This window comes from Scyliorhinus canicula, chromosome 4 (genome assembly GCF_902713615.1).
Source record: "Scyliorhinus canicula chromosome 4, sScyCan1.1, whole genome shotgun sequence".
NCBI classification, from domain to species: Eukaryota; Metazoa; Chordata; class Chondrichthyes; order Carcharhiniformes; family Scyliorhinidae; genus Scyliorhinus; species Scyliorhinus canicula.
In genome coordinates this window covers 203,944,642-203,962,026 of record NC_052149.1, presented here as the reverse complement: position 1 = coordinate 203,962,026, position 17,385 = coordinate 203,944,642, and the positions used below count along the sequence as shown (strand labels likewise).

Genomic DNA, 17,385 nt, shown 5'->3' with positions numbered 1-17,385 from the left:
ACAGGTGATGGTAATGCCAGTTAAAAACATCCCCTCATAGTGAATCTAGTTCCATTGTTGTCAGTGTGATTAATCTGCAAACCTTTTTTAAAAAAAAAATAATTTTTATTCAAATTTCCACAAAATATCAACAACAAAAAGAAAAAATTACAAAGAACAGAAAAAAACAACCCCCCCCCCCCCCCCCCCCCCCGGGTGCATACACAAAGGAAGAGATAAATGAACACCCGTCATTCGCACAAAACAACTGCCCGTCCCTTCAACAGAAAGGACAGAACCCCCCCGCCGTGTATACACAAAAGAAGAAACAAATAGCGCCCGTCATTAGCACAGAACAACTATGCACGTCCCTTCAGTCCAAAACAAAGAAACAACCCCCCCCCCCCCCCCCCCCCCCCCCCCACCTGGGTTGCTGCTGCTACTGGCCTTCTCCTATCGTTCTGCCAGGAAATCCAGAAATGGTTGCCGCCTCCTGAAAAACCCCTGCACCGACCCCCTTAGGGCAAATTTCACCTTCTCTAATTTAATAAACCCTGCCATACCGTTGACCCAGGCCTCCACGCTCTGGGGCCTCGCATCCTTCCACCGAAGAAGAATCCTTCACCGGGCTACTAGGGACGCAAAGGCCAGAATGCCGGCCTCTTACGCCTCCTGCACTGCCGGCTCCACTGCAACCCCAAATATTGTGAGCCCCCAGCCCGGATCGACCCTGGATCCTACCACCCTCGGCAGCGTCCTTGCTACGCCCTTCCAAAATTCCCCCAGTGCTGGGCATGCCCAGAACATATGGGCATGATTTGCTGGGCTACCTGAGCACCTAATACACCTGTCCTCATTCTCAAAGAACCAGCTCATTCTTGTCCCGGTCATGTGAGCCCTATGCAGCACCTTAAACTGTATGAGGCCAAGCCTCACACAAGAAGAGGAGGAGTTCACCCTCCCCAGGGCGTCCGCCCACGTCCCCTCCTCTATCTCCTCACCCAGCTCCTCCTCCCATTTACCCTTCAGCTCCTCGACCGAGACCTAGTCCATCTCCTGCATCACTTGGTACGCTGCCGAGATCCTGCCCTCTCCAACCCACACCCTTGAAAGCACCCTGTCCTGGATCCCATGCGGCGGCAGCAGAGGGAACTCCGCCACCTGCCGCCTGACAAATGCCCTTACCTGCATGTACCTAAAGGTGTTCCCCGGGGGGGAGCCCGAACTTCCCTTCCAGCTCACCCAGGCCCGCGAACTTCCCTTCTATAAGCAGGTCCCCCAATCTCCTGACACCTGCCCTGTGCCAACTCAGGAACTCGCCATCAATTCTCCCCGGAACAAACCGGTGGTTCCCCCGTATCGGGGACCCCATCGAGGCCCCCACCTCCCCCCTGTGACGCCTCCACTGCCCCCAAATTTTGAGGGCAGCCACCACCACCGGGCTCGTGGTATACCACTTTGGAGGGAGCGGCAGCGGCGCCGTTACCAGCGCCTCCAGGTTCGTGCCCACACAGGACGCCTTCTCCATCCTCTTCCATGCTGCCCCCTCCCCCTCCATCACCCACTTACGCACCATTGCTGCGTTGGCAGCCAAATAGTACCCACAGAGGCTGGACAGCGCCAGCCTCCCCCTATCCCTGCCCCGCTCCAAGAACACCCTTCTCGCCCTCGGGGTCCCGTGTGCCTACACAAACCCGGTAATGCTCCTGTTAACCCGCCTGAAAAAGGCCTTCGGGAAAAGGATGGGGAGGCACTGGAACAGGAACAGAAATATCGGGAGCACCGTCATCTTGACTGACTGCACCCTACCCGCCAGAGACAGCGGCAGCATGTCCCACCTCTTAAACCCCTCCTCCATTTGCTCCACCAGCCTTGTGAGGTTTAGCTTGTGCAAGGCCCCCCAGCTCCTGGCCACCTGAACCCCCAAGTACCTGAAGCTCCTCTCCAACCTTTTCAGTGGGAGCCTACCAATCCCCCCCTCCTGATCCCCCGGGTGTACCACAAACAGCTCGCTCTTCCCAAAGTTGAGCTTATACCCTGAGAAATCCCCAAATTCCCGGAGAAACCCCATCACCTCCGGCATTCCCCCCACCGGGTCCGCCACATACAACAATAGGGCATCCGCATAGAGCGACACTCTGTGCTCCTCCCCACCCCGGACCAGCCCCCTCCAATTCCCCGACTCCCTCATCGCCATAGCCAGGGGTTCAATTGCCAGCTCGCCATCGGGGCCTCATATAACAGCCTCACCCAACTGACAAACCCCTCCCAAAACCCGAACCTTTCCAGCACCTCCCACAAGTACCCCCACTCAACCCTATGAAAGGCCTTCTCCGCGTCCAGCGCCACCACTATCTCCGCCTCCCCTTCTACCGCTGGCATCATTATAACGTTCAAGAGCCTCCGTATATTAGTGTTCAGCTGCCTCCCCTTCACGAACCCCGTTTGATCCTCGTGGATAACCTGTGGCACACGGTCCTCTATCCTCGTGGCTAAGATCCTTGGCAACAACCTGGCGTCCACATTCAAGAGTGAGAATCGGCCTGTATGATCCACACTGCAGGGGATCCTTATCCCGCTTAAGAATCAAGGAGATCAGCGCCCGAGACATCGTCGGGGGCAAAGCCCCCCCTGTCCTTGCCTCGTTAAAGGTCCTAACCAACAGGGGGCCCAACAGGTCTACATACATCTTGTAAAATTCAACCGGGAACCCATCCGGCCCCTTCCCCGACTGCATGTTCCCTATCCCTTTGACCAGCTCCTCCAGCTCAACTGGTGCCCACAGCCCCTCCACCTGTCCCCCCTCCAACCTCAGGAATCTCAGCCGGACCAAAAAGCGCCCCATCCCCCCCTCCTCCGCTGGAGGTTCGGACCGATACAGTTTCTCATAAAAGTCTCTAAAGACCCCATTAATGTCTACCCCCCTTCGCACCACATTTCCTCCCCGATCCTTAACTCCACCAATCTCCCTAGCCGCATCCCACTTACGGAGCTGGTGTGCCAGCATCCTGCTCGCCTTCTCCCCATATTCATACACCGCACCCTGTGCCTTCCTCCACTGAGCTTCCGCCTTTCTGGTGGTCAACAAGTCGAACTCAGCCTGGAGGCTGCGCCGCTCCCTCAGCAATCCCTCCTCCGGGGCCTCCGCGTATCTCCTGTCCACCCTCACCATCTCCCCCACCAATCTCTCCCTCTCTCTCCGCTCCGTTCTCTCCCTGTGGGCTCGAATGGAGATCAACTCCCCCCGAACCACCGCCTTCAGCGCCTCCCAGACCGTCCCCACTCGGACCTCCCCATTGTCGTTGACCTCCAGATACCTCTCGATTCATCCCCCCACCTCCTCGTCTGCCAGCATCCCCACCTCCAAGCGCCAAAGCGGGCGCTGGTCTCTCTCCTCCCCCAGCTCGAGGTCCACCCAGTGCGGGCATGGTCAGAAATGGCTATCGCCGAATACTCAGCATCTTCCACCCTCGCAATCAGCGCCCTACTCGTAACGAAAAAATCAATCCGAGAATAGGCCTTATGTACATGGGAGAAGTATGAAAATTCCCTGGCCCTCGGCCTCGCAAACCTCCATGGATCCACCCCTCCCATCTGGTCCATAAACCCCCTCAACACCTTAACCGCCGCTGGCCTCCTACCTGTCCTGGAACTGGATCGATCCAGTGGCGGATCCAGCACCGTGTTGAAATCCCCCCCCCCCCATTATCAGGTCCCCCGCCTCCAAATCTGGAATCCGGCCCAACATGCGCCGCATGAAATCCGCATCGTCCCAATTCGGGGCATATACATTGACCAGCCCACCCGCTCCCCTTGCAGCTTGCCGCTCACCATCACATACCTCCCGCCACTGTCAGCCATCACATTCGACACCTCAAACGACACCCTCTTCCCGGATCGCCACCCCCCCGATTTTTTACATCTAACCCCGAATGAAACACTTGGCCCACCCATCCCTTCCTCAACCTAACCTGATCCGCCACCTTCAGGTGCGTCTCCTGAAGCATGGTCACATCCGCCTTCAGCCCCTTCAGGTGCGCAAACACGCGGGCCCGTTTGATCGGCCCATTCAGTCCCCTCACATTCCAGGTGCTCAGCCGGATCAGGGGGCCACCTACCCCCCTCCCCCGTTGACTAGCCATCACCCTATCACCCTACCGTAATCCGCCACGTGCCCGCGCCCCCCGCTCAGCCCGTTCCGCACAGCGATAGACCCCCATCCCGACCCCCTCTACACGCTCCAGCTCCTTCTCGGCCATTCCAGCAGCAACCTGGTACCTCCCCCCTCTTCCCCCCCCCCCCCCCCCCCCCCAAACCTCCCACCCCCCCCCCCCCCCCCCCAAGCTAGGGCCCCCACTAGCTGCGTAACCCCTTCCATTGTACTTCCGTAAGTCAGCCGACTCCTTACCGCGGCTGCTCCCGCCACCCCAATGACCCTCCCCAGTGCCACACAACCATCCCCCCAGTGCCGCCCCCGCCCTCCAGCGCGGGAGAGAAGTCCACGCTTCCATCCCAAGCCCCGCCCCCGACCCAAAACGTGGGAAAAGACGGGCACATGACCCAATAGGACCGCGAACCCCACCCAAACTCTCAACCAGTTGAAAAACAATAAAAATCCAAACATAACAAAACACCCAAGTAAACAGATAACAGTCCCAAAAAGCAAAAAAGCAGAACAGCAAAAAACATCATCCAATAGAACTGATAAAGCGAAAGGGTACCAAGGAGGACAAAGCCTCCGGGCTGTGTACAACGTTCCCCAGTCCTCAGTTCAAGTCCAGCTTCTCTGCCTGGACGAAAGTCCAGGCCTCCGGGGAGTCAAAATAGAGCTGGCGGTCTTTATACGTGACCCACAGGCATGCCGGCTGTAACAGGCCAAACTTGACCCCCTTCTTGTGGAGCACTGCCTTCGCCCGGTTAAACCCAGCCGTTCTCTTTGCCACCTCCGCACTTCAGTTCTGGTAGATCCGGATCTCCGTATTCTCCCACTTGCTACTCCTCTCCTTCTTCGCCCATCGCAGCACACACTCACAGTCGACAAAGCGGTGAAAACGAACCAGCACCGCCCGAGGCGGCTCGCTTGGCCTGGGCTTCCGCAGCAGCACCCGATGGGCACCCTCCAGCTCCAAGGGTCCCTGGAACGACCTCGCACCCATTAGTGTTCAGCATCATAGCCACAAAGGCCCCGAAAGTCCTTCTGGGAGGCCCAGAATCCGCAGGTTCTTCCGACGGGCCCGGTTCTCCATCTCCTCCATCCTCGCTGACCACTTCTTATGGAGCGCCTCGTGCGACTCCACCTTCACCGCCAGGCCCAGGAGTTCATCCTCACTCTCTGAGGCCTTTTGTTGAAGCTCTCGGATCTCTGCACCCTGAGCCGTCTGGGTCGCCATGAGCTTGTCCAGGGAGGCCTTAAACGGTTCCAGAATCTCTGCCTTCAGCTCCTTGAAGGAGCGCTGAAGCAGCTCTTCCTGCCACGCTGCTGCTTCCCCGCCCGCTGCCATCTTGCTTTTCCTGCCTTGCACCTTTCTCTGCTCCAAAGCCGATTTTTTGATCGCTCCACTCCTAGTCCAGGCCATCCACCGGCGGAGAATCTTAGAAAAAGTGTTCCCACACGGGGCAAAGTCCAAACAGCACTGCTACGGGCCCTTAAAAGACCGAAAATAGCGGGAGCCACCGAACGTGCGGCTTAGCTTCGCATCACCGCAACCGGAAGTCCCCTTAATCTGCAAACCTGAACAACTGTGCATTCACATTGCTAGCTGGGAGAATTGCTACCTTCTTTAACATTCATAGCACTGACCCGAAGAACTGCCACTTCCTTAATATTCATAATACTGACTTCCAGATCTAGCATCTCCGAGACATTCGCAGCGACAATCATGAGAGTTACCATCTCCTTTAATATTCATAGTGTTGACTCTCAACCCTAAAAGTGCGCTTGTGCTTTAAAACCGGAGTCAATGGCAAACCTATGTTTTTTTTCTTGCTGTTCACTGTAGTTAGTAATATAAATTTGCTGATTGTCTTTTTTCTGGCAAAAGCTGATAACTGCTTTTTCATGAGCTTTAGAAGCTGCTCTCTGACTTAATGACTACATTTTTGCCTGATGTTTGATAGAAAATGGCACCATGGAATTATAGAAGGCGAGACTGCTGCTAACCTGGTGTACATCCTCTGAATTCATTGCTGAAATGCATTGGCTTTAAATTATTGTCGTCTTTGACACTGTCAGCACAAGCTCTTAACAGCTTTTGTTCTTTGAGCATTCTGAGTAAAAGTAGGGATCCTGAAATTAAATGCAGCATAATTTTTCACCCTTTTGCTTTCTAAGGAAATGATTCAAAAGTGGAAGGTTTGGCAAACTTTGAGAAACTGCGGATGATTGCAAAGGAGATTCGACACGTTGTACGAATGACCTCTGTTAACATGGATCCTGCTGTTATGTTCAGAAATAGGTTAGTGACTATCAAGAAACAAGTTACTGCTAATGCATGACTGTTTTTGTTGTGGGAATTGTGTTCTCTTGAAATCTAGATTCTGAAGATGTTCCCTGGTGCATTTGTAGTTTTAAGGATCATTTGCCTGTTTTTTCCATATAGAACAGAGAAAAATACAGCACAGAACCGGCCCTTAGGCCCACAATGTTGTGCCGAACTTTTGTCCTAGATTAAGAACAAATTAATCTATACCCCATCCTACCGTAATCCATGTACCTATCCAATAGCCGCTTGAAGGTCCCTAATGTTTCCGACTCAACTACTTCCACAGGCAGTGCATTCCATGCTCCTACTACTCTCTGGATAAAGAACCTACCCCTGACATCCCCCCCTATATCTTCCACCATTCACCTTAAATTTATGTCCCCTTGTATTGGTTTGTTCCACCCAGGGAAAAAGTCTCTGACTGTCTACTCTATCTATTCCCTTGATCATCTTATAAACCTCTATCAAGTCGCCCCTCATCCTTCTCCGTTCTAATGAGAAAAGGCCTAGCACCCTCAACCTTTCCCCGTAAGACCTTCTCTCCATTCCAGGCAACATCCTGGTAAATCTCCTTTGCACCTTTTCCAAAGCTTCCACATACTTCCGAAAATGAGGTGACCAGAACTGCACACAGTACTCAAATGAGGCCTGCCCAAGGTTTTGTACAGCTGCACCATCACCGCACGGCTCTTAAATTCAATCCCTCTGCTAATGAACGCTAGCACACCATTGGCCTTCTTCACAGCTCTCTCCACTTGAGTGGCAACTTTCAAAGATCTATGAACATGGACCCCAAGATCTCTCTGCTCCTCCACATTGCCAAGAACCCTACCGTTAACCCTGTATTCCGCATTCATATTTGTCCTTCCAAAATGGACAACCTCACACTTTTAAGGGTTAAACTCCATCTGCTACTTCTCAGGCCAGCTCTGCATCCTATCTATGTCTCTTTGCAGCCGACAACCTCCCTCCTCACTCCACAACTCCACCAATCTTCGTATCGTCTGCAGATTTACTGACCCACCCTTCACCTCCCTCATCCAAGTCATTAATGAAAATCACAGACAGCAGAGACCCAGAACTGATCCCTGTGGTATGCCACTGGTAACTGAGCTCCAGGCTGAATATTTGCCATCCACCACCACTCTCTGACTTCGATCGGTTAGCCAGTTCGTTATCCAACTGGCCAAATTTCCCATTATCCCATGCCTCCTTACTTTCTGCGTCAGCCTACCATGGGGAACCTTATCAAATGCCTTACTAAAATCCATGTACACTACATCCACTGCTTTACCTTCATCCACGTGCTTGGTCACCTCCTCAAATAATTCAATAAGACTTGTGAGGCAAGACCTACCCCTCACAAATCCATGCTGATTACCCCTAATCAAGCAGTGCCTTTCCAGATGCTCAGAAATCCTATCCCTCAGTACCCTTTCCATTACTTTGCCTACCACCGAAGTAAGACTAACTGGCCTGTAATTCCCAGGGTTATCCCTATTCCCTTTTTTGAACAGGGGCACAACATTCGCCACTCTCCAATCCCCTAGTACCACCCCATTTCTATAGTTATCACAAAAGCTTTAAATGCATTGAAGTTATATGCGTGGAAATGTTAGAATGTGCTATAGGACCTATAAAAAGTTAGTTTGTATATGTTTCGAAAGCTGTGCGATTTTGTGCTGATCACAGTAAGATTTATCAACCAGATAAATCTAGTTAAATGCACAATTTTTCTCTTTTCCACCCAAAGGTGACAGAAAAACTATTAATTCTATGTTCTAAACACGCTTCTGTTTAAAATGAAAGTGCTAGTGAGCAGAGGATGTAGTACTGAATGTGAAGTAGCCAGCTCAGGTTACAGAGAACAGCACACCTTGTGCAAGCTTGTGAACACTGGTACTTACATTAGAAATTTCACCAATTGGAGTGGGCTCAACTATGGTAGTCCGTAGAGCCAACATACAATATCTGGACTCCATCCAGATATTAGAAGCCAGCTGATTTCCCTGAGCACCATCTAGCAAGAGTCTTCATTTAAGGAGGTTGGAAGAGAAACTGGTGACTCTTTCCAATATGTAAAGTAGGTGTGATTCACTTTAAAAATGAAAATGTTTGTGAATTGGAGACCAAGTAGCACTTTCACAGATGTTGACGTGATGGTGTTCGATGCTACATACGGTACAATTACTTCTTTGACCCTGATAATTCTTGTTTTTGGGCTGATGCATTCAGATTTTAAATATCAAACTTCCTTACAAAACTGAATAATAATTATCAAGTTAAAATAAATGTACCGTTTATTAAAAATAGTCAAGGAATAGGCAACAGATAGGATCAGATAAAAAGCAGCTGAAATCAGCTCTAAAGATAATTGCTACAGTGAGTGATGTGCCAAAGAGCTTGTTGCTCAACAGCCTGAAAGACAGCACCTCCAATTTCAAAGCTTAAACAGTAGAAAAAGAATAATAAACAGTGGCATTTTTCAGTCTAACCTCCTTTATTTTATTTGTACTGTTCAAGTAAACTAAAGTAAGCAACTTTAGCTTAATTTAAACAATAGCAGAAACCTACCAGATGAATTGAAGGAAGGCCAGCCCCTGAGTAATGTACATATTTAAGAAATAAATCAGGAGAGAAAGATTTGATATTCAGATGCTCTTACGGAAATATGCATAAAAACTTCAATCAGTTCAGAGTAAATTAATCATCCATTTTGTATCTGTGTTTATTCAGTATAAACATACAAAATGCAGTGTCTACATGTTTTTTGGTTCCAACCAATAATTTCTTAGTGGAATAGTATACTTCTGCCTGCCTGCATCCAATTGACCTTTGATTAGCAGGGGGCAGTTGACACTTCTGATGTTACATCGTACAGCAGGAGTGTGAGATCTGTAAAGGGGAACAGGTGGTTTGTGGTAGTCCCCTTGTTCTTTTATTGATACGGCTATTTTCCCCTTGTTGGTGAAATTACAATGCCATTGGAAGCAGGTATTTCTGTGACTAGAGATGCCATTTCTAAATCCATCTGTAGACTGACTTCAAGTGTGACTCAAGTATGGAATGAGGTGAACTTTGCTGTTTTCATTAATTTTATGTCCCTGTGTTTATTTTCTTGTCAATTGTCTTGCTTGCTCCCCTGAAGGCATTGACACTTTCCTCTCTGATATCTTGAGTGAATGGTGAGTTAGGTTTGCATTAGTAGAGATCTTCATTAATGCAGGCTGCTGGTGAGGAGTTGCTGAGTCTGGCATAGACTCTACTACCATCAAAATTGGTTTGACGGTGGTAGAGACTTAATCATTATAGAGGGTGATTAAGTCAACCATATATGATGATGTCCCACTACAATGTCATCAGCATTTGCCATTAAAAGAGAAAAAACACCTGCTATCTCCCAAAATGCTTGTAAAACTGGGAATAATCCTAAAGGGTTTTGAACTTAATCCCAAATGAATTAATAATTCAGAATGCCAACCATGAGACAAAAGAAGAAAATGCTCGAGAGGCAGCATCCATATAGAGAGCAGAAATGTTTGGGTATGGAATGTTCAGAATCGAAGAATTAAATTTTAATTTTGTGTGTAGATGCTCTTTTTTAGTTCTCAGTTGTGGACTGTCACTGAGATAAAGCAAACTTTGTATACGCCTTGAACAACCGTCTTTATTGCCTACTTCTACCTGGCAGTCTCAATTAACACAACTCCTGCTAATAACCATAGAATAACCATAGGGCAGCAGGGTAGCATGGTGGTTAGCATAAATGCTTCACAGCTCCAGGGTCCCAGGTTCGATTCCCGGCTGGGTCACTGTCTGTGTGGAGTCTGCACGTCCTCCCCCTGTGTGCGTGGGTTTCCTCCGGGTGCTCCGGTTTCCTCCCACAGTCCAAAGATGTGCGGTTTAGGTGGATTGGCCATGCTAAATTGCCCGTAGTGTCCTAATAAAAAAGTAAGGTTAAGGGGGGGGTTGTTGGGTTACGGGTATAGGGTGGATGGCTCGGCACAACATTGAGGGCCGAAGGGCCTGTTCTGTGCTGTACTGTTCTATGTTCTATGTTCTAAAATGAAGAAACAGTGTAAGAATGTTACATGCTAGGCACAGCTGAAAGCTGATTGTCTCTTCCCCTACAAATCCATGCAACAAAGAACCAAATCAAGTTTCCCAATCAGCCACTTAAAAAGATAATCGAGAATCGGCTTTCAAAAGGAAATGTAATAATAATTCAAGTAATAATCGTTTATTGTCACAAGTAGGCTTCAATGGAGTTATTGTGAAACGCCCGTAGTCGCCACATTCCGGCGCATGTTCGGGGAGGCAGGTACGGGAACTGAACCCGCGCTGTTGCCATTGTTCTCCATTACAAGCCAGCCGTCTAGCCCACTTTGCTAAACCAGCCCCATATGTGCTAAAATTCTTACCTTAAATGTTTTATATAAAGGAAGGTGTACCTCTATTTGTTAGTTTCTTTAAATTTATCTTTCAGAAATACTGGTTAGAAGCAGCCTGAGAACAGAAATGTTGTTCCCAAAAGCTGTAGGATACAGCCTGGGTAGCTGCAGCAACCAGGATCCCGCTGTTAATTGCTGAGTTCTGCTGGACTGCCTGCAGAGTTTCACAGGAATCTGGCAAAACCTTAGATTTTTGGGGCTAATGTTTTCCAACCCCTCCCATCCAGACGACATTTCAAGATTATTCCCCATTTGGTGCCTTAAATGGCCATTCTACCCAAAATCCATTGTCCAAATTATGATGTTGTAAGAAGGGGAGGGGTGGTGGCGGAAGTAGGGAATCCTGCAACAGATGCTCAATAGCTTGAAACCAGTTGTTTCAAACCATAAACTGGACAGTGAGAGATACACCATAAATTAGATGACTTCATTCTTTAATTATATTTAGATTACAAAGTTAATTGAGTGAAATGTACTTGCACTTGAAGGAAATCGTTTTAAGCTTAAGGGCCATAGAATAATCCAAAGTAAATTGAACTACGACAGCAAAAAATGCTTTTGCAGAATCTGAAGTAGCCTATGATCCACCCTAACCTTGCATTGCCATTTCCTGCATTTCTTAAGGAACTTTTATGTGAAAATAGGTGGTACGTAAGTTACTGGTGGTGCCATGGTGTATATGTATGTAACATTGTGTGCTCATCTAAAGATTTTTTTTCTATAATGGTATTTCAATCTTTAATATAACAAGGATATGAGACTTCACCAATATGCGTGACATCACATCTGCAGTAGCTTTTGGTGTTCATTTAAAGACAAGAGTACACAACTAATACAAATTTCAGATTGTTTTGGTGTGATAATATTGTGACTCGTGATGCTACTTTTATATCCTCCTCTGTTACTGTGTAATACACTCTTTTCCTCATCCTCCTGACCTTCTGAACTGGATTATCTTTTCCACCTTTCTCTCTGAACACATGCTTCAATGTTCATGGCTCTCACTTACAGGAAGAAGAGATGGAGGAGTTTGGGGTAAGTAATCTGTACACAGGTGCTGAGGTCTTGGCACATAACAACTCTGCATCTCCTCACAACTGCCTGCCCTCTGAAACACAGCATGTCTCACAGTAACATAATACCCAACCCACTGTCCCCTTAGCCCAATATTGCTGTTATGTTTCCAGAATATATTTCTCAACCTTACATCAATTAAAACGTTTACAGATGGGAAAATTGCATGCATTTCTTTACAAACTGTACAAACTGTTTTTAGTAAATAAGAAAAATAGTAAAGCTGCAGCTGAGTTTAGATATTATTTATCTTGTAAGTGAATATCTATTTGGTGAATGGTGTGCTTCTCAATAATATTACTGACAGATAATATAACACCTACATGTTTTAACACTCTTTGCCACCGACACTTCCAAGTTAGGTCTAGCTCAATTAACTAAAAGGAAACCTTTCATTACATTCCACGGGTGTTATTATCAGGGCGGCACGTGGCCCAGTGGATAGCACTGGGACTGTGGCGCTGAGGACCCGGGTTCGAATCCCGTCCCTGGGTCACTGTCAGCGTAGAGTTTGCACATTCTCCCCATGTCTGTGTGGTTTCACCCCCACAATCCAAAGATGTGCGGGTTAGGTGGATTGGCCACGCTAAATTGCCCCTTAATTGGAAAAATGAATTGGGTACTCTAAATTTCGGGGCTGGTTTAGCACAATGGGCTAAACAGCTGGTTTGTAATGCAGAACAAAGCCAGTAGCGCGAGTTCAGTTCCATACCAGCCTCCCCGAACAGGCGCCGGAATGTGGCGGCTAGGGGCTTTTCACAGTAACCTCATTAAAGCCTACTTGTGACAATTAGTGATTATTATTATTAACGTTATTGCCATATGTGGGCGGCATGGTAGCACAGTGGTTAGCAGTGTTGCTTCACAGCACCACTGTGCCAGGTTCGATTCCCGGCTTGGGTTACTATCTGTGCGGAGTCTGCATGTTCTCCCATGGTCTGCGTGGGTTTCCTACGGGTGCTCCGGTTTCCTCCCACAAATCCCGAAAGACGTGTTATGTGAATTGGACATTCTGAATTCTCCTTCTACCCGAACAGGCGCCGGAGTGTGGCGACTAGGGGCTTTTCACAAAACTTCATTGCAGCGTTAATGTAAAACTACTTGTGACAATAAAGATTATTATTATGACCATTTTCCACCTTAGCTATCTTTGTTTCCAATCTGAAATTTCTATTTAAAGTCAGTTAACATTAAAATAGGGAGCGTGTTAACTAAGTACAAAGTTCAAATTGTCTGCAACATAAATGACCACTTGCATTTATATAGAGCTTTGAATTTACAGGTGGAAGTGGAAAGAACAGTGGGAGTGGAGGAGCTGTTTTTCAATTCCATTTGGATTAATTAGTTGCAAGAGATGGGGTGGGACAAGGCCTTAGAGGGATTTGAACACAGTGGCGGGTGAGGAGTGAATGGAAGTCAAAAAGGACAGCGGTGAAGAAACTTGGTGCAGGTGGTACGGTCCCACTTATGTCCTAACTGGACGGGAAGATCCCAGAATGAAACCCTCCCTCAAAAAGCTGTAATTTCTACTTTTTAAAATCAGCGTGTGGAGGAACAGTCACAGGACTGCCAATTAGTTTTCACAATAATTTTAAAAAAATATTAAACATGAAATATTGGATCATAATACAATATCCCTTTTCCACCTCCCTTTTATGTTAACAAATATACATATGTTTTAAGACAACACAGATGAGTGAGTACATTTGAAAGTACAGTCAAACCACATGCTCCAGTCTCGACCCAAGTTAGTGTCTGTGGATTTCCCCTCGGAATCTTCCCAGATGATTGTCACATGAGAATTTCCAAGTTTTTCTTCCAAAAGCACATTTTAAAATCTTCTCTTGCAATAAAGCTTTCCCATTTGCAGATTGCATTGTGAAATGTACTCCACATTTTTCAAAGGACTTTTAAACAGAACTTCTGCTACACCTCCGCCAACGAATCCACTCCAGGTTTTACACCAACCCCTTATAGGAATTCTTAGTCTCGACTGACTTCCACTTTGAACAAAAACTCTGATATCCAGCAATACTGGTTTAGCACACTGGGCTAAATTGCTGGCTTTTAAAGCAGGCCAGCAGCACGGTTTGATTCCCGTACCAGCCTCCCCGGACAGGCGCCGGAATGTGGCGACTAGGGGCTTTTCACAGTAACTTCATTGAAGCCTACTCGTGACAATAAGCGATTTTCATTTCATTTAATTTCATTACTGTCTTCCCGATTACTTTAAATTTTGTTTTTCAGACTGTACTAAGATATTCCAAACTTGAGGATTATTTCGAAATGTTTAGGATTACGTTAGAAACCTTTAGGAACTTAACTTCTCATTAGCCGATCCCTTCTCAGCTTTGTCTGTGCTGCCCATAAACATTATCCTGTTCTATTTCCAGGTATCTAGAACCAAATGTCCTTTCTTTCCTTTGGAGCTTGGTTTCTTGCTGCTTTACTGCTTTGAGCTGAGCTATGGTACTTTCTCTCGCTCTCCCTGTCTCTAACTGCTGTTCGCAGAACTGTGGGATATGTTCCTTCTCCAATGGTCTATCAGCACTAACTGACCTGACTTCCAGTTAAAGCTAAAGAACAAAAAGAAGTTTGTCCCTAACAAGGGCCTCTAGTTGTCAAGCAACTTTATTTACTCTTCATGCCACAGCTCCTTCTCTCACAGTTGGAACTTAACCCACACACACACAAACACCGTTGTCCAGCTTGAATCTAACTATAAGTCCTTTCCAGGCACAGAAATATGATATTGAATCCACCTAAACCTATACCTTATTTCTAATGTTTACCAATACAAGTATAAGTCACTTAAAACTATCTTTGATTTCCTATCACAGGCTAGAATATAAACAGCAGAGTTTTGGATTAGCTGAAGTTTAAGGAGGGTGGTTGATGGAAAGCCATCAAAGAGAGCATGCGAGTAATTAAGTCTGAAGGTGACAAAGAGGGTGGCACAGTGGTTAGAGCTGCTGCCTCACGGCGCAGAGGATCCGGGGTCGATCCCGGCCCCGGGTCACTGCCCGTATGGAGTTTGCCCAATTTCTCCCTGTCTGCGTGGGTCTCACCCCCAAAACCCAAAGATGTGTAGGGTAGGTGGATTGAGGAAAAAAATTTATGTGACAAAGGCTTTACCGAGGTTTTCTTACAGTGCATGTCTGCAGATCCCTGAAGGTGCTGGATAGATAGATGAAGTGATCAAGAAGGCATATGGGTTACTCACCTTTATTAGTCAAGGCATAGAATATAAGTGCAGGACGGTTGTGCTGGAATTGTATAAAACACTAGTTGTTCTGTACACTGCACTATAAAAAAGATGTGATTGCACTCCAGAGAGAACAAAGAGATTTACGAGGTTAATCCTTGGACTGGAGAATTTTAGTTATGATGAAAGATTGGATAGGTTATTTTATTTGGAACAGAGGAGGCTGAGGGGAAACTTTATTGAAATGTAGAAAGTTACGTGGTGTCTACTTAGGGTAGATGGGAATGCCCTATTTCCCTGACGTCTGTCACCAGGGGGCATAGATTTAGGATGAGATGGGAGGTTTAGAGAAGGTTCTAGGAGATTTTCTTTCACTCGAGAGTGGTGGGGATCCAGAACTCACTGTCTGAAAAGGTGGTAGAGGCAGAAACTTTCATCACATTTACAATGCACTTGAATATGCACTTCGAAGTTCTGTAACCTTTAAAGCTGTGGACTAAAGGGGCTGGTTTAGCTCACTAGGCTAAATCGCTGGCTTACCAAGCAGGCCAGCAGCATGGTTCGATTCCCGTACCAGCCTCCCCGGACAGGCGCCGGAATGTGGCGATTAAGGGCTTTTCACAGTAACTTTATTGAAGCCTACTCGTGACAATAAGCGATTTCCATTTTTTCATTTTCATAAAAGCTGAAAAGTGACACTAGGCCGAATGGTTGCTGATGCAGACATGTTTGGCTGAATCATCTTCTCCCATACTGCAAATTTCTATTGGTCTATAATTCAGTGTCTTATAAACATGGTGGTGAATTTTATAGCCCATCACAAGCATATTTAAAGGGAAGGGATGGATTGCCAGCCTGCCACCTCCCCTCCCCCCCTCCACCTCCCCCGCCACGTTCAAATCATCACAATATTACAGGGCACGGGTAAGACCGTTAAATAGACAATTAACTCATTTAAAGACCTTCCACTTTCCACTCATTCAACTTTTGCCACTATTTTTCAGTTTGCAGGTGCATGGTGAACAGCCTTCCCTGCATGAACTGCTAATAGGCTGGAAGCGGGTATACGTCCTTTGAGAGAAGTCACCTATGCTCATTGCACCCTTTCTCCAAAATTTGTCCTTGATCTTCCCTCCCTCATCTCTCTAACCACCCAAGTCTCCCATCCTCTCCTCACTTTGGTCTCCCAGCCATGCCCACCTAAAATCCCTGGATTAAACTGAAGTCTAGTATCCATCTTCACTTCTTCTTTGGGCTGCTTGTAGTCCCAGCAGTGGCCACTACTCTCTTCTGGCACTGCTTGACCGGATGCTCTCTCAATCAGAACTTCCTGTCCTTGAGGGGCAGAAATTCCACTCTACACTAATCAAGACTCAGTGTATTATCGCTGTGTATTATTGGCCAGATTTCTGACTGATGTGGTGCTGATGGGCATTTCGGTCGGGATGATGGGGGTAGGGGATTTTCACAGTAACTTAGCCTAATTGCGCTAATAAGGATTATTATATTAGCTCATTATGGTCCAACTAGACGGTTCTATTGTTTAACAAATTTGATGGTGTTGGTACAAGTATGTCCTTTCTGTGAAAATTGGATTGACTTTTTGCCTTTGTACAGTTGAACTTTTAAACAGTAAGTTGGAAATAACTTTTTTCCAGTAGTTGTACTGTAATAGTGTTAGTGTTAGTGCAATATGGTTTAAACCAATCATTTCTGCGATGCAGCAAAATATACATTTAAAAAGTACCAGGTTCAGGAACTAAAATGGGGGTGGGAGTAGAAAAGATTTTTGTTTCTCCCAATTTGGCCACACCATATGCTTTTTGTCTCGTTGTGAGAGCAGTCAGTTTGATTCTGAATAAATCCCAGTACCAGAAAAAAATTACTTTTATTTATTGTGGTCCCAAAATGTCCTAAAGTATTTTACAAGCAATGGATTACTCTTCAAGTTCAGACTCAGTTGAGATGCAGATAAACATGACGGATAATTTACATGTAACAAGGTCCCTTGAATTACCTTTGTATAAAACATGTATCATAATAAAAGCATCCTATCATGTTTAACAATATCAATAAAAACTGTATTATCTGATTTACATTAGCTTTTTGCTGCCCCATTACTCCCAAATGCACCATATTTAAAAGCTAAATTATAGTAGGAGATAGCAGCACAGATGACCAAAAGCTTCATCAT

The 17,385-nt window shown here is 46.7% G+C and overlaps 1 protein-coding gene across 14 annotated transcripts in view; it reads left to right on the top strand.

Annotated features, from left to right (window-relative positions):
- Window positions 1-17,385, top strand: part of LOC119965324 (rap guanine nucleotide exchange factor 6-like) — a 498,093-nt gene that overhangs the window by 445,318 nt on the left and 35,390 nt on the right. For 11 of the 14 annotated variants that reach the window (XM_038795925.1, XM_038795922.1, XM_038795918.1 and 8 more), the window contains 2 exons: window positions 6,311-6,434; window positions 11,924-11,947. In XM_038795925.1, the coding sequence (XP_038651853.1) occupies window positions 6,311-6,434; window positions 11,924-11,947 (148 nt within the window). The remainder of the gene's footprint in view (window positions 1-6,310; window positions 6,435-11,923; window positions 11,948-17,385) is intronic. The other 3 variants (XM_038795924.1, XM_038795923.1, XM_038795921.1) reach the window with 1 other exon arrangement.